The sequence below is a fragment of the Equus quagga genome, chromosome 14, assembly GCF_021613505.1.
Source record: "Equus quagga isolate Etosha38 chromosome 14, UCLA_HA_Equagga_1.0, whole genome shotgun sequence".
Taxonomy (NCBI): domain Eukaryota; kingdom Metazoa; phylum Chordata; class Mammalia; order Perissodactyla; family Equidae; genus Equus; species Equus quagga.
The window spans coordinates 57558114-57585402 of NC_060280.1; the positions used below are offsets into that span (position 1 = coordinate 57558114).

Genomic DNA, 27289 nt, shown 5'->3' on the forward strand with positions numbered 1-27289 from the left:
AATTTTAAGGCAATATCAATATACAAAGTCCATAATAGCGTAATATTTTTGGACATGCTGAGTTTATAAATATTAGAAAAATTCAAGGTAAGAGGAAAGGCACCATGGTTTACATGGGGTTCATCTAAAAATCTGAACTGTAAGTCTTTTTAGATAAATTTGTTTATTTTGGCAGTTGCAAAGCATTGTCAATATATAAGTTTAGAAATGTTACACATTTCTTGATGTTACTAATGTTAGTAATATATAAGCAAAAGCAGTCAATGTGATTATCAGTAGAAAGATACTTTATGTTGTTTTAATATTTTGTAATTTCTAATGCACTATGTTAGTCTCAGAATAATAGTCCTGTGAAAGCAGGTTTGATTATCCTCATTTACAGATTAAAAAAATAAGTGATTGGTGAATGTAAGTGACATGCTGGTAGTCACACAGTTTGAATGGCCAAAGAAGGCATTTATTTGAATTCATAGGGTTTAAGTTCCCAAGTACCAGAAGGGTGGCACCTCCCCTCCTCTGCATCCCCCTCCTTCTGCAACATCATCCCACTTATTTAAGTGCTTACTCTGTTCCAGCTCAGTACTTTACACATACACTTCTATTTAATTCTCACACCACCCTATGAGGTAGCATTAGCATCTCCATTTAAAGATGAGAAAATTGAGGCTTACAGAGAATAAATACCTTGAACAGAGTCCCACGGATAGGACAGTGGAGATTTGAATCCAGGCCTTTTGGGATATAGATGTCTGCCTTCTTAATCACCATGCTATCTTGCCTGATTCCAAAAACATACCCCCAAAACATCATTACAGTACATTTTCAGTTTACTCTTTTCAGTGTGTGTTATGTTATAAAACTTTGTACCTTATGATTTAAAAATAGACCTAAACATGGATTGGTTAAATTGGAGATCCACTGAGCCATTATCTGCAATGCCATAAGAAAAAAAAAATTAGATCTAAATCTTTTTCTCACCATTTTCTGCCATCCCCTTCCTTATCCTGGATGTAAGTGGTTGTTTTAACATTTGGCTAACATCTGTTTCATTGCAAAACTTTTTTCTTTGAATTTCTTCAAACCATTCACCAGTCACTCCTTGAAGCCATCTGATATCCCTCTTTGTCTTCTGGAGTTTGCTGAAATAAAACAAAAATATCAATGCACCCTTTACATTCATTCACATCAAGTGCAAACTCACGTGATGGGCTAAACTTTACCTAGTGGAGAAGCTGCATAAACTATAAGTCTAGAAAAAAACCCTAGCTCTACTCAGAATTTCCTTCTCACTGCTGTGTATATATTTTAGCTGTATTCTTTTAAATAAGACGACAATCTAAAAGTTTTTGCTAGTAGTTAAAAATAAGTTGGTGAGGACAACCTGGGTTGAGCATTATGCAAACCTGACCTAATAATGCAATTGAATGATAGATCTTTTAATGACATGGAGAAACTAGAATATTCTAGTTCTGATTACTCATTCACTCATTCATCGATTAAATGTTTATTGAGAATGTCCATGTACCAGGCCCTGTGTAGGCAATGAGGATTCAATAGTGAATATAACAGATAGGGTTCTTACTTGCACTTCCAGTGGTCAAAGACAAAAGCTTATATGCAGAAAAGAAATTGTTGAATATCATGGTCTTACATAATAGAAGTCTTTAAACACAAGAACACAAAACTCCATGAATGAGCACATGGCTAATCCTCAGTAGTAAGGGACACTCTGAGGCGGACAGGAAGGGCCATCCGAAGCACAAACGTGTCTGCCCCACACCTTCAGAATACCAGAACTGACATTCTCTCATTACTTCTCTTTCCTTCTCCCCTGCCCTTTCCTGTTTGTCCTCCTTCAAATGCTGCTCTCAGTCCTTAATTAAACCATTGGTTGTGGGATTTTTTTGAAATAGATCTTTTTGCTCTATTTCAAAAGGACTCTAGAACTGTTTGGAAATGAGAGGTGCTTTATCCAGAGGGAGACAGCCCTGGACTGACGCAAACAGAGCAGAAAGGAGAGTTTGAAGAATACGATGACAAATCTCATAGAACGGTCAGTTGGGCACAACACTGATCAAAAAGTCAGGCTTGCTGTTGGGTTCCAAGCTTGGAAAGTTCTGATGTTTTGGAAAGAATTTCATATGACTCTGCGGTTGACCTTTACCCAGGGTCCTCTGTGAAGCACAGTGTTAGAGACTTCGTATTACCAAGAAGGTGGTGAGCAACACAGCTGCAGAATGGCAATTTAGGGGTTAAAGGCAATGATCTGAGACGGTTGCAACTCAGGCTCCTGCTTGGGGCTATGATACTGCCATTTTATAAAATAATCCAGAAGGAAGCCAGAGGCCATCCTGCCCAGACTTGCATTTTGAAAAGCATTAGGCAGCAATCCTCATGTCCTGCCCAGAGAGATAATTTGCATTGGTGCCTCCCATTTTGCCATTGCCACCTCTCTGACATCTGGTCACTCCTGTCTCATACTGTCTTAACTTAACTCCTGGCTCTTGCTGTCACACCTTCCCTAACAGATTGAGAGACCACAAGTACTTACTTCTAAAGAGTACTAGCTGCCTCCAACTTATTAACAGCTCACTTATTAATGTCCCACATTTGTACATGACCTCCACTTTCTTCAAGCCTCCCAAATTATTAGACTCCAACATTCAGCACCGTCCCCCTCCACTTCTCAACACATCCATCTCATTTCAGAGGACAGTCAAGCTACCTGACCCAGGAACTCTCCTAATAAACAGAAGTTGATAAACATAACTTTATTTTTTTTTTCTCAAGTCTCGATGTAACACTGACTCTCTTTTAAAATCATCCTACTTCACTTAATTTCACCTCAAGCACTCATTCCACATTTGTATTCATATCCATCACTGCCTGTTTCTTTTCCACCTTCGAGCCAGTGACATCAGAAATCTGTACCTCTATGTGAACACTCATACAGTTTGAATTCTACTCCAAGAAATATATCTTAAAGAAATACCCCCCCAAAGTACATTAATTCAACTAAACACTACGCAGTTGCTAAAAATAATTATGCAGGCAATGTAGCATCCTGGGAAAATACATGTAACATAACATGAAACAGGAAAAACAAAATACAATGCTTTAACTATGATTATAGCTATAGAATGATGCACCCATATGGAGATACTGGGGGGAAAAATCAAAACACTTGGTCTCTTAGAGTAGAATAAGTATGGGCATCATTTCTGGTTTCAGCTTTTTTATTATGTTTATTCAATAAGTACAATATGTGGGCCAATTTCTTTTTGTTTAATTGTGGATTCTTATTTATATTGTCATTTTTTTCCATTATAATTTTTCTTTTAGAGAGAAAAAATCATTCATATTTTCACAATCCTAACACAGTTACTTTTGCCCTTTTGGTGTGATTTTTCCTCTGCATTTTTCACATGGTTATAGTAAAATGTATTCACTACACATATGTGGAAGGCCTCCTATGGTGTAGATGCAGGGGTACAATGGTAAGCAGAGCAGATACGGTTTCTGCCCTAGAGAGCTCACCGTCTAATGGGAGAGACAGATGTGATGAGTCCAATAACAAACTCTTTGCAAGGTAACAAAGAGTGGTATGATTTACTCGTTCAGCATACCACTGAACTCGGGGTAAAGAGCAGTGACCAAGTCAAGTCCTTACCCTCTTGGAAATTACATTCTCCTGGGGTAGGTGTGGGGGCAGCAATGAAAAATTAAACACGTGGTATGAGAGCATATACCAAGAGGATCTGGTCTGAGGCAGCAGCAAAGATTCCCTGAGAAGATGACATATGGCCTGAAGGTTGAAGAATGAAGGATGAGGCAAAGGGGTAGTACGTAGGTGGTTCTGGGAGAGACCTTTCCAGACAGAGGAGTAGCAGCTGTGGAGCAAGAGCCCTTAAGGAAAGAAGTCAGGAACTGAAATGAGGTCCGCCTGGCTGGAGAGTGGAGGTGGAGAAGAGGAAGCAAAGGGGAGAGCAGAGAGGCAGCTGCTAGACCCTGCAGTGTTTAGGGTTGGGTTAAGCAGTTTGGCATTTAGTCCTGGAGCAAGAAGAAAGCATTGATGACTTGGCGGGGGCATGACACATCAGATTTGCATTCTCCGAAGATCATCCAAGACTGAAAAGCTTTTGCATAGAAAAGGAAATCATCAACAAAATGAAAAGGCAACTTACTGAATAGGAGAAAATATTTGCAAATCAGAAATCTGATAAGAGTTTAATTACCAAAGTATATAAAGAACTCATGCAACTCAATAGGAAAAAACAAGCAATCTCATTAAAAAATGGGCAGCGGGCCTGAATAGACATTTTTCCAAAGAAGACAGAGATAGCTAACAGGTACATGAAAAGATGCTCAACTTCACTAATTGTCAGGGAAATGCAAATCAAAACCACAATGAGATATCACCTCACACCTGTTAGGATGGCTATTATCAAAAAGACAACAAATACAAGCATTGGTGAGCATGTAAAGAAAGGGAACCCTTGTGCACTGCTAGTGGGAATGTAAATTTGTGCAGCCACTAAGGAAAACAGGATGGAGATTCCTCAGAAAATTAAAAATTGAACTACCATATGATCCAGCAACTCCACTTCTGGGTATTTATCTGAAGAAAATGAAACACGAATTTGAAAAGATATATACACTCCCATTTCACTGCAGCATTATTTGCAATAGCCAAGATATGGAAACAACGTAAGTGTCTACCAATGGATAAATGGATAAAGAAGATGCGGTATATATACACACACAATGGAATACTATTCAGCCATAAAAAAAGAATGAAATCTGGCCATTTGTGACAACATGGATGGGCCTTGAGGGTATTATGCTAAGTGAAATAAGTCAGACAGAGAAAGACAAACAGTATGATCTTGCTTATATGTGGAATTTAAAAAACAACAACAACAGCAAACCAAGCTCACAGATACACAGAACAGATTGGTAGTAGCCAGAGGTGGGGGGTGGGGGATGGGAGAGATGGGTGAAAGGGGTCAAAAGGTACAGACTTCCAGCTAAAAGATTATTAAGTCCTGGGAATGTAAAAGTACAGCATGGTGACTATAGTTAATAACATTGTATATTTGAAAGTTGCTAAGAGAGCAGAACATAAAAGTCCGCATCACAAGAAAAAAAAAATTGTAGCTAAGTATGGTGACAGATGTTAACTAGACTTATTGTGGTGGTCATTTCTCAATAATAATCCTCCATAATTATGTCATACACCTGAAACTAATATAATGTTATATATCAATTATGCCTCAATTAAAAAAAAAAAGATTCATCCTGGCTGCAGGTGGAGAGAAGATTCCAATGGGGAAGAGGAGAGGAGTGAGGATACTTGTAGGGTCTAAGAGAAAGAGGTGTCTACTTGGCCTAGGATGGTGGTGGTACAGTGGAAGAAAAGTAGAAAGTGTTCAGAGCTACTTAATGGGTAAAACTGACCCCCAAGTGTCCACTTAGTGATGCAGTGACTTTGCAGGGTTAGGGATGGAGACATGTCAGGAAAGACTCCTCGATTTCTGTAGAATGGAATAGAAGATGCCATTCATAGAGACAGTGCATATATAATCTTCAAAAAAACAACATTAGGGGCTGACCCCTTGGGCCGAGTGGTTAAGTTCACGTGCTCCCCTTTGCAGCCTGGGGTCCACTGGTTCGGGTCCTGGGCACGGACCTAGCACCGCTTGTTAAGCCATGCTGTGGCAGTGTCCCACATAGCAGAAATAGAAGGACCTACAACTAGAATATACAACTATGTACTGGGGGGCTTTGGGGATAAAAAAGAAAAAGGGGAAGATTGGCAACAGATGTTAGCTCAGGGCCAATCCTCCTCACCAAAAAAAAACAACATTATATATAAAACACCTTTAACATCACTCGTCTTTGAGCGGTCATTAAATATTTTCATAATACTCAAGCTAGTCTGTTTTCCATAATTTATTTACTATTCGTCTGGTGCAGAACACTGCAATTTTCCCTTATAAACATTGCTGTAATGAACATCACTGTGCATTTTGTATTTTTGTAGTGCCTCTGACAGACACTGAAGTAGAATTATTGGGTCAAAGAGTCAGTGTTTTTGTGATTGTTTATACACACTACCAAAATGCTTCTCAATATGGCTGTCGCAATATTACTCAGACCAGCAATGTACTAGACTACCATTAGGCCTCCTTGGAAAACTAGATAATATTATTTTGAGTATTTTTATTTTCTGAATTTAATACTTTCAAGGTACCATTTAATAACTGTGGGTGGCTATTTTTCTTTTAAGAATTTTTGTTTTCTTTGCTTAAAAAATGCTGTATTTCTTTGATAAGTAACAAAATTTGAACACTTTACCATATGTCTATTTACTAATTACATTTTGTGTTTTGGCAGTTGTACATTTTATCAATTTATGAATCAATGCCTCAGAGTTTTTCACTAGAATGAGGCATGTTTAATAAAAATATGAACTCATTATTTTTCTTATTTGCGCGAAATATTTCCTCCATGTTTCTGACTTTCATTCTGATTAAATTTTGAATGTTGGGCCATAGAGACCTCATTCTGACTAGGGCTAGAGTAGGTAAAACATAACTAATCTGTAGACGTCCTTATGATAACACTTGTCTCCTGAAGACAATGAGAAATGAAATGCAGACAGTAGTTACATGCAGATACATGAAAGGGCTAGATTTTAAAGAAATTCAGTGGCTTTTAAAGCAGAAATATTCCAACATTGTCAAAAAGGTGGGTGAACATGTACAGCCAAGAGTCAGAAAATTCAAAGGTAACGTAGTCAAAGGTGGCGTTGTGTTTACCTATTAATAACGAAGTAAAACACAAAGAGTTCTGGCCTTTGAAGTCAGGATAACCAGGAAGGGAAACTATGAATGACATAAAAGTCTAAATTCTCTGGGTACCTGTCACTCACCTCCTAATCTTATACACCCAAGAGTCCTATGTACTATAGAACAAACATAGTCTGTACATTTGTAATTGATCAAGCTTCTTGTACTAAAAGGAGCACAACAATCGTAAAGTCAGTGGTTTAGACTCATTCATTTACTTAAAAAATAAAATACCAAATTAGTGCAACACTAGCAAAAAAGAAAAAAATCTCAACATAAGAGTAAGGATGCTCTGATAGGTGAAACTTAAAAAGACAGTATGTTAAGTGTCCACTGGCCTCAGTCTGAGAGAGAAGACCTTCGCCTGCAAGTGAAATTCAACCAAGCTCACAGCCAGCCTACCATGCTCTTGCTCATCCGCATTGGTTTGTTACATACTCAGCCAGCCATTTGGAGCATACAGCCCGCTTTATGCCAATGAGAAGACCCTCAGGGTTACCAATGACACATCTAAATAAATTACAAGTGCATAGTTTGTTTGCTTCATTAGTCCAGCTTGACTCCACATACCATGAGGGACTGTTGTCTACACTTGTAATTTGCTCTACCCCCAGGCTGATTAACTTGACTAAACTAAATCAGGTCTTTTCTTGCCGAGCCACAGTCCCAGCCCGCTGCTCCAAATCAAAATGCTCTTTCTTCACTCACAGGACTCTCAGTCTGCAGCGTGCTGCCTTCCATTCCATTCTGGCTCCTCCTGAACGAGTCCGTCCTCTGAGGCTCCTCCTCCCGAGTTCAATTTATTTTTCCTTCATTTTCTGTCCTTGAGTAATGACTCCCATCTCACCATCCTCTTTTTTGTCTTCCCCAGCTGTGACCTTTGCTACCCACTTTCTTTGTTCACCTGTATTCTGAGCAGGTCTTTGTCTTCATCTTTATTTTCATGACTGATGAGGGAATACCCACTTAGAATGTGCTTTGCAAAGGATAGCTGTCCCTTTCTCTCCCATTCTTTGGCTCCACTAATCTGCTCCCTGTGAACCAAATCCTGGCCTGTTTTCCAGTTGCTGTGAGATAGTAGAAAGAGCACTCACTGGACAAGGCAGTTTCTAGCTGGGGGATGTTGGCCAAATATTTAAGTTTCTTGGTTTTATTTTCCTCATTTGTAAAAAAAGTTTGATGATGTGCTATATTCTTCACAAAGCAGGCCTCCACGATTCCTCTCATCCCTGAAGCTCCACTCCTTTGCCATGTGACTTCATCACTCCTCCTCCGCCTGGGTTCTGGGCTGGCCTTGTGCTCATTTAGATCAGTGGAAAGTGACAAAGTGTAAGTGTGAGATATCTGAGCCTGGGCTTCAAGAGGCCTGGCAGCTTCTGCCCTCTCCCTCTTGGAATCTTGATACTGCTGTGTAAAGAAGCCCAGGCTAGCCTCCTTGAGGGTGAGATCACATGCAGAGGAAGGGCCCAGTGGAAAGCCATCACCAGCTGCCAGATGCGTGAGTGAAGCCACCTTAGATCATCCCAACGCAGCAGAGCCGCCAGACTACAGCAGTCAAATGAGTGATCCCAGGCGAGATCAGGAGGAGGACCACCCAGGTAAGCCCAGCCCCAACGGCTGTCCCACAGAATTCAGGACTAACAAATAGAAGCCCTTTTAAGCCTTTGGGACATTTTGTTACGCATAATTTAAAAACACAGACACAGTTGAGATTATTTTAAAGATATGTTCTAGTCTAAAACGAACAATCAAGACTCATTGTTCCTACATCAGAATTAAATCACTGAGAAATCTTATAAACCTGAAAAGGGCCTTAAAACATAATCTGGTCAATTTCCCTGTCTTCAGATGAAATAATAACAATAACAAACAACAGCAGATGTTATGTATCAAGTTCCTACCATCTCCCAGGATTTTGAGTCATCGTGCTAATCCTTACAATGCTGCAGATGACCCTGAACTCACACCTTGATTCTAAAGCCCGTGTCTTCCTAACCTGCTGTCTCACTGCCCCTGGGTACTATTAACCCCATTAATAAACAATGCAATTGATATAAGCTCAAAGTGACTTTTGCCAGTTAAAAAGGTGGGAACGATTATTCAAATATGATCGAGGAGAGAGCAGTTAGACAAACGCTGAACGCAAACAAGTTCCCTAAACCAGAAAATGGAATTACAGCTTCCATTTTCCTTTTAGAAAAATCTCAAATATTTCTCAAAATTGTTCCCCTTATCAGCTTCTCTTGCTGAGGGCATCAATTCCTCTTTTCGCTGTTCCCACCTCCCCTTTCATCTCCTCACTCACATTTTTTTCTCCACTTCTCTCACTTCCTTGGCTTTGTACACATATTGTTCTTTTTCAGAGCTGACCTTCCTGCACGAGAGCCATCTTATAACACCTTGTTCTGCCTGCCAGGCAGCTAAGCATCCTGATCTATCAACTCTCCACTCGTGGCTTTAAGGACCTCTTGTCACGTATTCCCCGAAGCCCCCACCCTACCCTGGTCCTCCAGGTTCAGTCATCGGTGAACTCCAGAACCAGCTGTTCAATTACACTGAATCCTGTAAAACTGGATTTGTCGCTTGAACTGTAGATCAAAGCAGCATTAAAGTTTTCCTCCCATGCAAGAATTCAAACACATTTTTATTTCTTATTGCCCAGCAACCACAACACACAGAAAATCACCAATGGCGTGCAAGGGGCGGGGAACTGTATCCCGACTCAGAGCTTAAATGTTGAGCGAATGTCATCATGGAAGCCGGACTGGTCTGTCCAGGCAACGACCTTTTCAAAACCCTGAAACCCCAAGGAAGCTCACCATCTCAGGAAAGTGCTCCCCCTTTGTTTTGTACCTTCCGGGTACAGATTTCTTATTGCTCATCCTCTAGGGGAAGCTTTAGGACAAGGACCGTGAGTTCTCAGCCAGGAGGAGGCAGGGTAAAGAAGGCACGAGCCCTTGTCCAGGGACCGCACCAGCAGCTTTACAATCCAAGCCTGGCCTCTCCTCTCCTGTTGTTCTTCTGAAAAGATGGGTTTTTGAGAGCCTTTAAACCTGACATCAGAGCCTGTTCTGAGGGACGGGCAGGGATTAGAAAACGCAAGCAGGTGTATTGAAAAATGTGTTCTTTTGATAATAGTAAAGTTAAACCATAGAGGGAAGTCTGGAGGAAGGGAAGCTCACATAAGGAAAAGTGATAAACTAAAGCAAGCAAGCAACAACCACAAATAACAACAAACCTTTAGAACTCAGAGTGGCAGCAAAATAATGGCACCAGCTTTCAGCCAAGCTAGATAACAAAGCCCACCTAAACTCCGTGAATGGCTGCGATGGAAACTGCTCAATCCAGGATAAAAGACAAGCTTTTCTATATTTTTTAAATGGACCATCGTAACCTTCCTGGATGTTTATTCTCACATGACACAAAGTCACAACAGAGGGGAAAATTAAGTAATCTAAGTAACACTAAGGATGTGTAATTGCCATACTGGGTCAGATCACAGCGAGTGATCCTTTACCAATTAGTCACCTTAAAGAAGGTGCTGTGGAAAGACCAGCTGTCCACCCTGAGGTCAAACTTCAAGTTCAAGTGCCAAGTCCTCATGGGGCCATCAGGCCTTTCTGTCTTCCTAGGTTTATCTTCTCTCTTTTTAAATCCATTTATACCTTTTACCCCAACCCCCTGGGAAAGCACACAACGTCACCTCTGTATTTACCAAATTACATTGAGTCACTTGTCATGTACCTGTTTGGCTGTGCCACCAGGCTGTCAGCTTCCTGAGGACAGGTGCTGTGTCTCATTGTCTTGGTATCCCCAGGGCTTAGCATGGCCTCAGACTCTTTGTCGATCAATACATATTTGCTCAACTTTTGGGGGAATGAATGAGTTCTACAAATGTATACCATCATTGTGAAGCAACTCAGTCAAAATTTGACAAAAGTGAGAGAATGTGATCCTGCACACCATTAAAATTATGTATGTAAAAAGTAATTTTTCCTTAGGAATAATACTGGAAAGCTGGTCATAGCTAACATTTATACAGCGCTTACTCAAGGCCAGGCATGATTACATATATTAACTAATTTAATCTTTACAAGAACCCTATGAGGTAGATATTATTCCATTCTACCAATGAGGAAATTGAAATCCTGAGAGGTTAAATTAAAGTCAGACTGCCTAGTTTGAATGCTGTCCCTGATCTTTATTAGCCATGTAATTTTAACCTCTTTGTGCCTCAGTTTTCTCATCTGTAAAGTGGGGATAAGAGTAATAATATGGGGTTTTTGTGAGGATTAATGCAGGTAAGGCTCATACATCTATGGTTAGTACAAATGAAGCACTGAGTAAATGTGATCTGTGAAATGTGCAAGATTGGTGGTAGTGTTGGTGGAGGGAGAGTGGGGAGTAGAAATTGTGCATCACCTTCCCCAACATGATGGAGGTGGATGGTGGGCAGTAAAGAGAATTGCCCTTAGGCTTTGCTTTTTCCTGTAAAGAAACTCAAAACCATCGAGTGTTTAGTTTGGGCCACCTGCTCCTCCTGGACCTCCATATTGCATGTAAATTAATAGCACGCTTGTGAGAAGACCCAACTTTGCAGTGCAGATTCACAAACACAGCCTAAAGAGCACACTCAAGACAGCAGGGAGCACGTGGGGAAGGCTCGCTGCCGGTCCCTGAGCTGGCCCTCACCCTGCACGAACGCACCGGCTAACGCCAAGGTTTGGGCGCATGTTTGTGAAGAATATTGCACATATTTTAGTAAAGGGTCTAAAAAACATTTACTGTTCTAAATTCTAATAAGGCAAACATACACAAACTGAGAAAAGCTTACACTTTTATTTATCTTCAACCTGGATTCCAGTCTAACTTCAGAAAGTAACTGTTCACTCATTGATTCAGATAGTATTTTCTGAGCGCTTACTATGTGCTAGGCACTGTTCTAGAAGCTTGGAATGCATTAGTCCACAAAAGAGACAGCTCCGAGCCTTCCTGGAGTTTGTGGTCTAGCAAGTGGCAGTATTTCCCCAGCCACCTCCTTGGCTCAAACCACCACCATCTCTCACCTGGATGACCTCGGGAGCCCCCTACTTGTCTCCCTGCTTCTGCTCTGGCTCTCCTTCCATCCAGGCTCCACACAGCAGCCACAGTGACATTTTAAAAATGTAAGTTATTTCATGTCACTCCCCTGCTTAAATCTCTCCAGAAGCTTCCAATCATGCTTAGAATTCCAAATTCCATGGTCTTCAAGGCTGACAGCATCTGGCCCTCTGCCTTTTCTACCACTTTCCTCGTACCACTCTCCCATCCACTCAGCACCCGGCCTTCTCTCTGTTCCCACTGGGCTGTGCACTTGCTGTTTCCTCCACCTGGAATGCTCTTCCCTGTTTTGTCACACGGCCATTCCTTTGTACCATTTAGGCATTAGCTAAAATGTAACATCCTTAAAGAGGCCTCCCATGACCCTCCAATATAAACTATCCCTTCCCCCAACTACAGTCACTTTCTAGCAATTTACTTGGTTTACTCTTAATCGTCTTATGAAATCATCTCCTTCATTTATTTACTTTTTATTGATTGTCTCTCTTGTGCCCCACTAAAATATAATCCATAAAAGCAAGGACTTCGCCTGCCCTGTTTTCTGGAATGATGTCTGACATAGAGCAAGGGCTCAGTAAGCCCTCAGTGAACAAATGAACACAAATTTGAGAAACTCTTCTCTCTGGACCTGCATTTCTTCATTTGTAAAATGAGGGGTTTGAACTAGATGCTTTCCCACTCTTTATGATTCTAAGGATGCTTTTGCTAATGTTTCAAGGGGTATACTCTAGTACTTAAGAACATGGTTAACAAATCCATATTTAGCTCTGTTTGAGATCTCAGAGATTCCAACTCTGTCGCCCTTAGGCCTCTGCATTTCAGCCTGAAAAGTCCCAATCTTTCACATTGTTCCCATGTGTCAATTACTCCTTCACTCCCTTTGCCCTTTCTTTCTGCCGCTTCTCTCTGGATCTACCACATGATTAAAATGAAACAGCTAGAAAAGGACTTATGATTCTAGATTCAAACTGACCATAACTTTATGGAAGATGAAGACGATATTTTGTGTTGCATCTAGTTCCTTCATCATGCTGCTCAACGTTACGGGAACCTTGCACGCTGTAACAGCATTTCACTCCTTGTGGAGGGATGTGGGTCCAGAATTAAATGTTAAACATATGTTGTGTGACAGCCACTGCACTGGGTGCTTCCACATACATTATCTCATTTAATCACCACAGGTCCCCAGTGAGGTAGGTATTATACTCATTTTACAGTAAAAGGAATTGAAACCATGAAAGGTAAAAAAAACTTGCCTGTGGTTATAAAGTGGTGAGTGAAAGAGCTGGGCTTCTATCCTAGCTTCGGACCCCACTGCCCAGCATGATAACATTTGCCAAGCGAGTACAGTTATTTCCAGGTTATTTTGCAGAGCCTGAATTATTCAACACTTGCTTGTCTCTGCACTTCTTTCCATGCTGGTCATCTCACGACTGGATTGTCAGCTCCCTAAACAGAGTGCCAGACTTTCTGAACACACAGCAAGCAATGACCAGATATTTGTTGAATAACACAACAAATGAACACAAGAGAATTAAAACCTTGAGTTTTTAGCTTTGCTTCCCACTTATTCCTCTTTATACAGATGCTCAGACATCTTCCACTGAAACTTGTAAGGCAAGAGTTAATGCAAGTTGAGTGTCAGGATTGTACAAGTGTAGGGAGGCTGCTCAGAGCTGCAGAATTGGACATAAATGTCTTTTGTAAGGCTGTTACTAGCACAACTGCAAAGCAGGTTAGAGCCAATACGTTCTGAGCCATAGATAACGTGCAGGATCTCGGCATCCTGGATTTGTCCATTATATATTCATGGCTTCTTTCTAAAGGAGAGCACAACCTAAATTCTGACCACATCCTCTGTACTACTAGTTATATAGAATTAGGTAATAAGACAGAACTGTACTCTTGCATATCTAGTGTATCCCTCCTTCATTTTCATGAATAAGAGTGCAGAGCATGTTTTTTTCTAGTATTCAGGCAATTTAGTGCTAATTCTTATAACATATCCTGCCAGGAAAAAACTACAGAAAGAGGAATGGCATCAGAGGATCATAGGCAATTCCACAAGGCTGAAAGAGATGCTCCCATAGTTTCATTCCGGGTCCAGGCAGAAAGTCACAAAGCTACATTGCCTTCACTGTAATTAATACCCACAATTATCTTATTCAACTTAATTCACTCTCTGTATCATGCAAACTTAAAGATGTTAGAAAAGCAACTCAATCCAACGTTCTGGAAGTATCTTTAGCTTTAAGGAACTTAGTGTTGCAATATGAGACTCCATCCCCCCAATCCCTACCCACACACACCGACCAAATACCTAAGGCAGGAGGAAAGAAAGATAGCTCTCAAATAGCTATTCAGTCTTTGCTTCAGGACACAGAATGCTGAGAAGATGCCCCGAGGTTTCTTAAATGCCACTGCCATGAATGTACTGGCCCCGAGTTCCCATCAGGACAATGGAGGCTCAGAAAGTCCATGCCTTGCAAACCATTATCCACTGCAGGATTCACTGATGGGGTCAAAGAAAGTTTGGTGTGGACATCAGTTAAAATTCATTGGTTTGGATTACAGTTTGTAACACATTTTCAAAAAGAGTTAACCCTTGAAGTAGCCCTTATCCAAATGGTTGCTGCCTTTTCCAAGTCCTCTCTAGCAAGCCTGCCTCACAATGGTCAGCTTGGGTCTCAACTGCTTTTCTGTATCTCCTGACCTGACAAACCAACACTCCACTTTATCAGAAATTACAGCAGAATCACATTCCAAAGGGCTTTACTTGGAACATTTCCTCCTGAATCCCTGTACTAAATGTTGTCATTGGAATACTTACTCTGTGGATCAGTTATTCCAAACATATATAATGTTTTCATGTGATATTATCTCATCCAGAAGAGCTTATTAAGTTTTGTCTTCAGATGTAGTTACATTTATTTACCCAAACATACTCTTAAGAAGCACTTCTAGAATGATTCTATAACAAAATCAGTACCAGGGTGAAATGAATTCATGCTAGCAGTACAAATGCATGTGTCTACTCCACATTACATAACTTATTTATGGAAACGTAACATTTCTGTAAAAGGTATTTTACCGGTAATACTGTTGTTATTTGTTATTATTTGCTGTTATTTTAACTTTCAGATTCTAGTATCTAAATTCTCTTTCTCAAGAACAAACAAAATTTGTGATCTTTCTTCATAATGTATTAAATGCTTTTCCATAAAATCTCAATAGGTCTTTGGAGAAAAGGCCGAAATAAAGCTTTGTTACACAATGAAAATGATAATGTAGCATGGAGGTTATTATGAACTGTACATGAATATGTCTCAGTGTATCAAGAATAGGTACAGAATTGTACTCAATCTGTGAACAATCAACCCTGTTCTCAAAAATGAAAAGAAATGTCAATGTAATGAAGCAGTTATGCCAGGTGCATTTTACAGAAGAAAAGTGGAAAGGAAAATAACTGTTTACATGGCATATGTATATGAGTGTGGCCTATTCTTTATTGACGATGACCTTAGATTTTAAAAATCATCATCTATTTAGCTTTGAATCACTTTGGGCTTATTTGCAAAAACATTTGTTTTCTTTCAGTAGGATAAGGTAACGTATGGCACAAAAAAAGAAATCTGGATATCTGATTCCCTCTATCTTTTTGTTTAGTTTTGTTTTATATCCTTCTATTCTCATCACCAATATCCAAAAACAGGACTCAATAGTAATGAATTAAGTATGGTGGTAGATCTGTCTGAGAGCTATGGACCACTTTACTAGCACACAGGTGGTCTGGGATGTGTTGGGAGCCTGTCCCACTCACAGCAAAGTGGTCATGGGTAGTTGCTATGCTTTGGGTCATGTGATCCAAAATTTTTTGCATTCCTCATCCTAATCAACTAAACCATGGATTCCTGCTTGATCCAAAGCTAAACATGAGCCAGAATACTGCGCAGACAATGTGCCCTATTTTGGAGAGTGATTAACAACTTAATCATGTCCTTCCTCTTGGCATGTTTTGAAATCATCATGACAAGTAAGACAAACTAAAGTGACAGAGGCTGAGACATAAAGAGCGAGAAGGCATCAAGCAGCACCAGGAGCAGAAGCCATGAAGCAGAGGAGAGTTGCAAGAAGAAAATCAGCTGTGGCAGTGGAAGCCATCAGGGAGAAGCAGAGCAGAGCAGCTGATCCACAAGTCTGGCCGATTCCCAGCCCAGTTGCTTGGTACCAGAACGCTGCTGTATTCTGATCACCATTCCAGTTCCCAAGGACTGGCTGTCCAGGGCGAGGCTGTTTCCCATGTTTCCTCACTTCCCCATTGTAGACTTATGATAAAGTGCCACCCATTGCTTGAGGTAAACTAGTGTATGTTCCTTGTCACCTGAAAGAGCATAACCAAAACATCCAGCCAAGCGACATGTAGCAATCTCTTCAAAAGGGAATTCTTCAGCATTGGGACAGGAAATTTCAAATGGCAACAAAACTGACTTTGATTTGCCATTATACAATTTTTAAGTTCATTTTTTTCTAATTATGAAAATAAGATTACACTCAATACAGAAGACTTGGAAATTACAGAAATATTGAAGAAAAAAAATCCACTCATAGTCCCCACAACTAGACATAGTGCTATGTGTGCATACGTCCACCCAACATTTTAAAGCAGGGGTAACAGGATGTTACCCTGAGGTTGTCTCAGTTTTAGCTGAGGCATGAAAACAAAAGATCCCACATATCCAAGTGAATTGTGAGCAGACCAGTCAGGAGAACTTGCTTGGCAGGATTTATAAAAACAAACCAAAAAAAGGCCAAAGCCTTTCCCCATGTTTTCTTCTAGTTTTACAGTTTCCAGTTTTATGTTTAAGTCTGTAACCCATTTTGAGTTGATTTTTGTGTGTGGTATAAGATAAGGGTCCAATTTCATTCTTTTGCATGTGGATATCCAGTTTTCCCAGCATCATTTGTTGAAAAGACTGTCCTTTTTCCATTGCATGTTCTTGGCACCCATGTCAAAGATCAGTTGACATATACACATGGACTTACTTCTGGGCTCTCTACTCTGTTCTATTGGTCTGTATATCTGTCTTTATGCCAGTACCATACTGTTTTAATTACTGTAGCTTTGTAATGTATTTTGAACCCGGGAAATGTGATGCGATTTCATGGATATGACACCAAAAGCACAGGCAACAAAAGCAAAAATAGACAAGTGGGACTATATCAAACTAAAAAGTTTCAACACAGCAAAGGAAACAATCAATAGGGTGAAAAGGCAACCTGTGAAATAGGAGAAAATATGTGCAAACTATATCTCTGATAAAAAGTTAATTTCCAAAATGTATAAGCAACTCCTGCAACTCAATAGCAAAAAAAACCTAATAACCTGATTTAAAAATAGACTAAGGACTTGAATAGACATTCTCCAAAAAAGGTATACAAATGGCCAATAAATACATGGAAAGATGCTGAATGTCAATAATCATCAGAGAAACCCAAATCAAAACCACAATGAGATATCACCTCACACTTGTTAGGGTGGCTAATATATATATATGTTGTTGGCAAGGATGTAGAGAAATTGGAACCCTTGTACACTGTTGATGGGAATGTAAAATGGTGTAGTTACTACGGAAAACAGTATTCAGGCTCCTCAAAAAATTAAAAATAGAACTACCATGTGATCCAGCAATCCCACTTATGGGTATTTATCTAAAAGAATTGAAATAAAGATCTACAAGAGATATTAACACTCCCACGTACATTGTAGCATTATTCTCAATGGCCAAGATGTAGAAACAATCTAAACGTCCACCAGTAGATGAATGGATTAAAAAAAAATGTAGTATATACATACAATGGAATATTATTCAACCATAAAAAAGGAAATCCTGCAATATGTGACATGGATGAACCCTGAGGATATTATGCTAAGTGAAATAAGCCAGTCAAAAGGACAAATACTACATGATTTCACCTATATGAGGTATCTAAAATAGTCAAACTCACAGAATGGAGTTTGGTGGTTGCCCAGGGCTGGGGGAAGGGGGAAATAGGGAGTTGCTAATCAACAGGTATAAAGTAAGTTCTAGAGATCTGCTGTACAACATTGTGCCTACAGATAACAATACTGTATTGTCTACTAAAAAGTCTGTTAAGAGTGTGGTGTTCTTATCACATACACAAAAGCCAAAGCCCTCTTGTTAGGGTTACAAGTCCCCTTACCCACATTAGTCAGAAGAGTAGAGACAGAGGGAGTCCTTCTTTAGAGAGAGGGCCTTCAACAGTACCACTGAAAGAGCTTAATATATGCCCCCTACAGTTTTGGGGAAAGGCTGACTGGTGTCTGACTCCTGCCTGAGAAGTTTAAGTTCGAGAAACTGGGACCAGCCAGCCCAGAGTGAAGGGAGTAAATGGATACTGAAGGGAGATTGCTCAGCTGGCACTCGGTCCTCACTTCCAGGGTGCATGTTTCCCATGGACAAGGAATGGGCCACAGGAGGGCTGGGGAGGTGTGGGGCTCTCTTAGCTCATGTCCACGAGAGCTGGCTCAGGAGGTGAAGAGACCTTAGCAGGAAGAGGCTTTGGGTGAATTACTGGATCCCTAGGGACATGGAGGGGTTGGCAGAGAGCAGGGGAGGGCATGTCATCACACCAAGAGAGCTGCAGGAGAAGAGAGCCTGAAAACCCCACAAGAGCACACAAGAAAAAAGGCAAACCAAACATCTGCCCAACCCAGAGAGTGTGAAGCCACCTACAGCCACCCTACGGCCATCCCAGTGAAGCAAGAACTTTTCAGCATACATCCCCCATCCCCACCCAAACTCCTACCTCTCCTCCCATCCCCCTTCCACTTCAACCGTGGAACTGTCAACAACCACCATGGAGAGGATGGAGAGGTAGAGGCTTACAGGGAAGGGAGGATCAAATCCCTCCTCGCTGTCAGAGGCTTCTCCCCACAGCAAGTCGTGGTTGTGCCAGCGAAACGGCTGCTGCTCTGAATGAAAATGGAACTAATCGGGGACTGGACAATCTAATTATCACACTGAAGTGAGACGGAGCTTTGCATCTTCAAGTGACCCAAGGACTTTTATTATTTAAGAGTGAGCAGGAAAGTCATGAGACTGCTCACGTTTTTATCCAGTGGCATTTACAGGCAAAACTGAAGATGCTTTCAGATTATATTCCACAAGTCCTGCTTGCTCAACACGCCAGTTATACACATAAGCTGTTTTTTTTTCTGGTGAGGAAGATTGGCCCTGAGCTAACGTCTGAGCCCATCTTCCTCTATTTTGTATGTGGGCCACCGCCACAAGCATAACTTGATGAGCAGTGTGTAGGTCGGTGCCTGGGATCTGAACCTGCAAACCCTGGGCCGCCGAAGTGGAGTGCAAGAACTTAACCACTATGCCACTGGGCTGGCCCCAGTGTATGCATTTTAAAAAAATGTTTTTACACTATAAATGCTGTTTTGCAGCCATTTCCCACTTAGCATTATGTTAAGGATGCTGTTACATCAATATTCCTTTACCTTGTATCTTTGTACTGTAGTATATGTATCCACTCCCTTATCACTAGATATATGTGTTGTTTCTAATTTTTCACAGCCATAATGTTAAAATGAACATAGTTCAAACCTAACATTGTACACATCTCTGATTAATTTCTTAGGATAAATTTCCTCAAAATAGAATTTCCAGGTCAAAGGATGAACACGTTTTAATGACATGAAATACATTACCAAACTGCTCTGGAGAAAGGTTATATCAAATTTTTCTCCAACTAGCAGATTGTATACAAGGGCCAATTTTCCCACGTCCTTGCTAACATTAGTTATTACTGTTCTTATTAATCTTTGCTAATCTGATATCTATTAGCAAAAAAAAAATGGTTTTCAGTTTTTAAAAATTTCTTTGATTACTGAAGAGGTTGAACATTATTTCATATGTTTATTGGATAAGTGTTATTTTTTATGACTTAACTGCTCAACACCTTTGCTTATGATTTTAACTCAGGCACTACTGAAAATATTGGTTCTTTGAAGCTAAGGCAAAGGACCAAAAGGATGGCAGAGTTGGGAATTCTTCGTATATGCTTCACAGTGTAGCTCACAGAGCAGTCTGTGTATTACTAACCGGGGCTCAGATTGGCCACTACAACTGGCCGGGCCACGTGTTGTCTTCAGTGCACCTAATTTTCTCAGTTGTTTGTCTCCTATAGCTCTTGCCTCTGTTCAGGTTGCAATGATAAGTACAAAGAGAGGTATAATGTGGCTCATCCACACAGTCACTATTGTCAGAGATGGTCTCTAGCACTATCTTCATCTTTTCCCAGCCAATCGCCCCAGACTGGCATGGTTGCATAAAGTTACTGTCTGAGCTTATGTGAGCGTACCGGGACCGGATGGTGGCGGCAACCAGATGATGGTTTCTAATCCTTTGTTACTTGGGCTGATCAAATAACATCTGTGTGCCTGATTTTCTTCATCTGTAAAACTCAATTCTTCATGACCAGACCTCCTGCTTACCATCTGGACTTGTTTCCTATATCCTCTCATTTAAACCCTAAGTGCCAACCATTCCAAACTCTTTGCCATGTTCTCTGGGCCTTTTTCCAAGTTTCTTATCTGCTTGCAATGCCCTTCCTTACACGTTCTTTGGGTGATGATCTAACTCAGTACTGGCACTTAGGCAAAAGATTGAAAAATGCTTTTTGAGGGAAAAAAATGAATTCAATTAAACTAAAATGAGCATTTAAATTTGTCAGGACGATTTGAAGAAATTTAAGGAACCTTAAAGAAAATTAAAGAAATTTGTAGGAAATTTAAGATCTAACAGTGGAAAAAGATATGTACAAAATAGCTGTGATACAACACATGACATGATAGATCATTAAAAGAAAAACAGTTTCTCTACTCACAACATTTCTGATTAACCACCCGAAGTTAGTGCAGCCCACACAGGTTGAGGGCTCCGTCCCACAAAATTGACCCCACTTTAGACACCAATCTCCAGTCCAGGTCTCCAGCACCTGTGACTGACTAGCTATAAATTGCAGGTTCCCACAACCCCCTCTCTAGGTTTGATAATTTACTAGAACAGCTCACAGAACCCAGGCAAATAGTTTACTTACTATTACCAATTTATTACAAAAGATATTTTAAAGGATATACATGAACAGCCAGATGAAGAGATACATAGGACAAGATCCAGAAGGGTCTTGAGCACAGGAGGTTCTGTCCCTGTGGAGTTTGGGTTATGCCACCTTCGTGGTTCATGGATTCATTCTTGTTCACCAACCCAGAAGCTCTCTGAACTTCGTTCTTTAGAGTTTTTATGGAGGCTTCGTTATGCAGGCATAATTAATTAAGTCATTGGTCATTGGTAATTTAAGTCCATCTCCAGCCTCTGGATGCCCTCCCCAGAGGTCAGAGGATGGGGCTAAAAGCTCCAACCCTCTAATCACATGGTTGGTTCCTCTGTCTACCAGTCCCCATCCTCCAAGAGTCACCTCATTAGCATAAACTCAGGTATAGTTGAAAGGAGTTCATTGTTAATAACAAAAGACATTCCTTTTAGCCCCCGCCGCTCAAGAAATTTCAAGGATATAAGAAGCTCTGTGCCAGGAACAGGAGACAAAGACTAAATACATATATATATATATCTTATTATATCACAATCCTTAGAAAACCAAGACTCTTGCTTTGGGATCATAAAGAAGGATAAAATTAATTCTGGCTAAGGGCTGGGAAAGCGTTCACAAAGATGGGGCTTAAAGCACAAGTAGAAGTAGAGTTACTGGGGTATAAGCCCCATTGGGGCAGAGTCTGAACCCACCACTATTCCTCACTAGTGATGCCTGTTCCCCAGTGAATGATCTAATGATGTGGATAGTAGATATGTGTGTGTGTGTGTGTGTACATGTGTGTGTGTGTAGGGGGGATGAGTGAAGGCCATCATCGACAAAGTAATCTGAGCAAAGGAAGTAGGAGAGTGAATGACTTAGTTTTGCTTGTTTACGTGAAGTGGTCGTAGGAAGTTTTTATTTGCAGGTCTTGGATCAAGAGAAAAAAATTTAAATTTACTCACTGAGGTCAACCATTATCTATTAATATTTTCATTAACGTCGTGTGTCATTGGGCTATAAATAAGAATCCCAGAAACTCTGAAATTCTCTCAATTTCTTGGTAGACACACAGGAGAAAGTTCAATACTAAGACCATGCAAGACTTCTATGCTCTCATGTAAAGAACAGGGCTTGGAGGGGGAGCTAAAGATTTCTTACTGTGGCCTCATGCCTGTCACTCATTCACACAAACACCATCACACTGGATGATTGTGCCCTGATTCAGTCGATTCAGCTGAAAGCCTCAGATATGAAGAAAGGTGCCACATAACCCTGTAACACACGGTTAACTTCTAGTTTATCAGAAATCATTTTGTGCTGCTCTGCTCCTTATCACGTACAGAAAAAAACCCAAAACAAACAAGAATAGTTAACCTAAATCTTATTTTTATGTGCAAGGTTGTTAAAAATTAGTGAACATTTAGCAGAATTTACTGAAGGTGAACAGATCTCTGGGAGGGGGAGGAACAGAATTCAGGTGGGATGGAATGTTCCAGCAAGCCAGCAGTTACCCACAATAAACAAACACTAAGACTTTAGTTTCTAATATTGACATGAATCGCCTTTCAGAATCGAAAATTTACATATTCCAACTACTAATTAAAGTTTAATTGTGTGTTATGTAGATTGGTTCAATGGAAACGTTATCAAGTCGTAATTGGAAGTGATTCTTCCACTTACCCACATTCAACCACACTTCCAGGCCAGCCTCTTCACGAAGGATTTCCTAATTACTTCAGCTCCCATCCATCTTCCTCCCACTCCAAAATCCTACCATCTGTGCCACCCATTAGACACTTAGTCATGTGCAGTCTTATAACATTATTTAAGTTTTCATGCCCTGTCCACCCAAATAGATGATAAATTTCTTGGGTTCTACACTTTCCATTTACCATAGCAGATTGCATAGCCCATACAAATAGTAGGTCCTCAAAATTTTTGTCAAGGATCTATTACCTTAATAAAAATGAAAATATCACTAATCTTGAGCCCCAAAGATATTGGGATTTATTTAAGTAAATCCCCATCATGACAAATTTGGGAAGGGGTATCTTTTTCCTTTATCATCATGCCTGCTGAAGATACCATTCTCAGCCTTGCTGCTTTGAACGCAGAGGTGTGTGTTCAATGTATTCAAGCAAATTCTGGAATACCAGGTCCAAATCATCTGTCAGGGGCTTCACTCTAGTGCGCAGCAGCTTACCTGGTAGGTGTTGGGAAGCACGAGGTAGAAGGATGGCTTTGTCTCTCTCTTTAGTGACTTGTGGTAAGCTTCAAAACCAAGATCTCCAGTGCCCCAGGCTGGTGGGCAGAGCACTTGGAAGAGAGGGGATCCCCCACTTGCTGAAGGTGAAATACACTTCTGCTGACCCCGTCCTGAAGAGAAGGGTGCTGCTGAGAAGCCAGCTTGCTGCTTCTTCATGGAGGAAACAGCCGCTTGAAATGAAATGTCTCGACTTTTTTGGATGTTTCAATGATCAGTTGCCCTTAACTATTTTCGCCTACAATGAGAGAGAGAGAAAGCTCCTGGCAGAAGTCCACAGCTGAGAGGGAGGAAATGAAAGCAACTACAGTTTCCTCCGGCTGGCTGGGCACCTGCTGTCAGGCAGACTGTTGGTCTCAGCGTGCCCATGTGGTGGTTCTGTGGGCCAATCGGTCCCCTCCTCTACTGTCAAGTGGCTGCTTTCAGCTTCTCCCCAGAAGTCCTTGACCAGGCCATCTGGAGCTCAGGAACAAGTTCCAATCTCCTTTGCCAGAATTCTGCTTTGAAATTTGCCCACTCCTCCCTTCACCCTAATCCTGGTCACAGGCCTAAAACTTGACCTTATTGCTAAGAGATAATTTACATCAAGAGATAATGTATCTAAATGTTTAAAAGCTGACAGAGTAATTGATGTCCTTTAATATCAGTACATTAGCTCGCCCTGGACTCACAAAGTGTAGAGTCCACTTGGATCCACCAGTTTCAGTGTAAACAGTAAGTCAAATGCCAAAAACATCAGAGCCAGAAGCCTGAGTTCATGTGAACGCTCCTTCCCTCTCCTCCTCCAGGTGATCAGCCACCAAGTCCTGCTAAGTGAACTTCCCAAATATTTCCTGAATCTGTCCCCTTCTCTTCATCCCAGTCAAAGCCTCTAAACATATTGTCTTCTGAGCCAGGCCTCACCGTCACCCAGAGCCATCCACTCAAGAAGCAAATTTGATGTTGTCACTCTGTTGTGCTAAGCATTTCAATGGCTCCTCCTCGCCTCCAGTTTTCACCAGGCCCTCTCTTGCCAGTCACTGGCTCTCACTTTGTATCCCAGTGATGGTGCCTGCACCTCCACCATAGTCTTCCACTTGTTGAGCCTTACCTATTGCTGTTCACTCGATTTGGAATGCCCTTCCCACCTTTATTCACCCCTCACCTCCTTCAAGACTCAGTTCAGGCACCATCTCCTCCAGCAAGTCTTTCCTGAGACCTGACATAGGGTTAAATGACCTCTGTGCCCCTGTGCATAACTATCTTATCATCTGCTGTGTCATCATGAATATACTGTTTTCAGATCTGTCTCCCTCATGACATTGAGAGATCGGAGAGAGCATTTTGTGTCTCTGGTACTAGGTTCATAGCAGGATCTCAAATATATCTGTTAAAGAAATGAGTGTTTGCTGCTCAACAAAAGTGTTGTTGAATCATGATACGGAAAAAAAATAATAATCTATCCTATGGGGCTCTCCCTCTAGAGAGGAACACAGAGGTACCCAGACCTCTGACCTCCAGCTGTGAGGTATGGTGAGGAAGGTCCTGAGGCAGCCACAGGTTCCAAGGACAATTGCCTTTTTGCTGCAGATGGAGGAGCTCGTCATATCTGGAAGCTCCCAGAAAAAGAGCTGAAATTGCAATGCTACTCCCAACACTTCATTTTGACAGTTGACTGACCTACAATAAAAATTCCTGATGACTGTCTGCCTCCCAGGAAGGCAGGCAGATCCAAGCCAAAGGAGTAGCGGGGACCTGGCTCACCTCCCCAAGAGACCCAGGTCCCTGGAGGTGTAGAATCGCCCATTTTTTAGGGATGACCGTGAGTCTAACACCTGTGAGTGCCTATGGCACCTCAGAGATGAAGCTCAGGTGAGCTGAGTACAGAAAAGCATTTTTATCACTTTAAGGATAAAACTATAACTCTTGTTTTGAGCACTGTTTGGAAACTGTGGCATTTACAACACTTGTTAATTGGTTTTTAGACACATGCAAATTATTTATAATAAAGAATTTACATTCATGTATCGTTTTGTTCCCATGAACTCTCCTTAAGGATCTGGGAGGCTCAGAACAAGGTGTTAAAGAGTTGACACATGGGGAAGCGAAAAAAGCTGGGGGAGAAGCTGGAGCCAGTGCTCAGTGGAACTGGGTGTACAAGTGCTAAAGCAGGCTGGGTGAGGGTGGGGTCCGGTGTGGCTTTGAAGGTGGAGACAGCTATGCTGCAGGGAATATGTTACTCATAAACCTTTTAAAGAGTTTTGCCTGGATGGCAGCGGCAAAGCAATTAAACAGCTGTGGACAGACATGACCTAATTTATTGGCCTTTCCAGTTGCCTTTTGTGGAGCTGGTGCTATTGCATAACCTACAAATAAGAATGTGTTTTGGTTGAGGCGAGGGCTTACTGAGAATAGGGAGAAACAGATATCTTTAAGGAAGACGAGGCACCAGGAAGCAGACCAGAGACAGCGTAGGGGTGGCCAGGCAATCCCTGACATACTCCTCTGTGGGGAAGGCCATTGTCAGAAATCCCCCCACCAGCCCCGGTGCTTCTTCTACTCTGAGGTGTGGAGCACCCATACCCACTACTCAGGGGACAACTTTCAGCAAGCAGGGTGCTTGCTTCACCATTGCTGATCCTGAAGGAGAGCCGTGAAGGGCAAGCTCAAGTGCAAATGCAGTAATTCAGACAGCAACTTAGACCTACCCTCAAATATGCAGAGTCCAAAAAGTCGTTTTTATATACCTTTATGGCATCTGGAAGAAAGGAAGAGAACGACAGAGAAAATTCATGATGGCAATTTTCAAGAGGCTATAAAAAGTTCCGTGGTTTAAAAGCCTAAAAATGAAAAGAAAAACCTGTGGTGCCATCTGGACTCTGACCCAATTTAAATCAAAATACGGGCTGTTTATGGGATTTAATTAAGACGCACAAGATTTTCCATCTGGGAGCCTCTGAGGATCTGGCTTCAGAGCTGGATTCTGTCACTCCCGCCTGTGTCACAGCAGCACCACCAGCATGTTGGCTGAGGGGCTGAGGAGTAGCAAGCTGGACCGTCGGTGGCAGGGAGAGGGGGGTTTGTCGTGAAGCTGCCTTCCACGGACAGCACTTGGGTCTCACTTAGATGGTGAGCTTGTTTGGTGTGGCTGAAGGGTGGGACTGATGATCATGGGGGACCGCAATCTGACCCTTACACTGCCATTGCCATGAGCACTGTTCACCTGTTCTCTTAATTGCTATTCAACTCACTTAAAGCTAAGGCATTAAGTTCCCTTGGAACCCCTACATTTCCACACATTTCCATCACCCTGTGTCTGGATCACTTCACCTGTATCACACTGGTCACCCGTATCACACACTGGTCAAGTGCCTCAGGGGACAGTCCTATGTCCTAGTCCGACGTCCACCCTGGGCATTACAATGGTCTTGAGGCTCTTTGAAAAAAGAGAAAAATAAAGATAATAGTATCTGCCCTTTCTACCTTAAAGGATATTTGAAGGGATCAAGTGAACATGGTAGGCTTTATAGTACTGCATATATTCAAGAAGCCACTGGTCAAGTATTCTGGAATAATCTCAGAAACAGCAGACAATCTAACTCCTTCCACTTTCTTTTGGCCAATCTGTACTGAAACAAGGCTGCTTTACCCTTTCAGAAACTCTTCGGGCTTCCATGTTGCCCTTCTTTAACCATTTCCTGTTTTCTATGTTGAATATAACCACTCAACAGCCAATGTGAAGAACCTGTGACTAAAGTTGGGTTCCAGGAAGCAAGTTCAAGGCCAGGATCTAATCAGCTCGTGGATGTTACAGCATTTGTGTTTATGGGTAACTCACATTTAGTGGGCAGTAAAACAAAACAACAACAACAAAAAGTAAAAAAGCAATTCTTCCAGTTGCCAAACTAAACAGCTCCAGGGGCAGAAGATCCTTTTGATCCTGCCAAGCAGTTTTAAAGTGGGAAAGTACTAG

At 41.3% G+C, this 27289-nt stretch overlaps 1 protein-coding gene across 3 annotated transcripts in view; it reads right to left on the minus strand.

The window, feature by feature from the left end:
• Positions 1-27289, minus strand: part of EXPH5 (exophilin 5) — a 66851-nt gene that overhangs the window by 26060 nt on the left and 13502 nt on the right. For 2 of the 3 annotated variants that reach the window (XM_046685409.1, XM_046685408.1), the window contains exon 2: positions 979-1139. In XM_046685409.1, coding sequence (XP_046541365.1) covers positions 979-1139 — 161 coding nt within the window. Of the gene's footprint in view, positions 1-978; positions 1140-23277; positions 23576-27289 lie in introns of all 3 variants that reach the window. The other variant, XM_046685410.1, reaches the window with a different exon arrangement.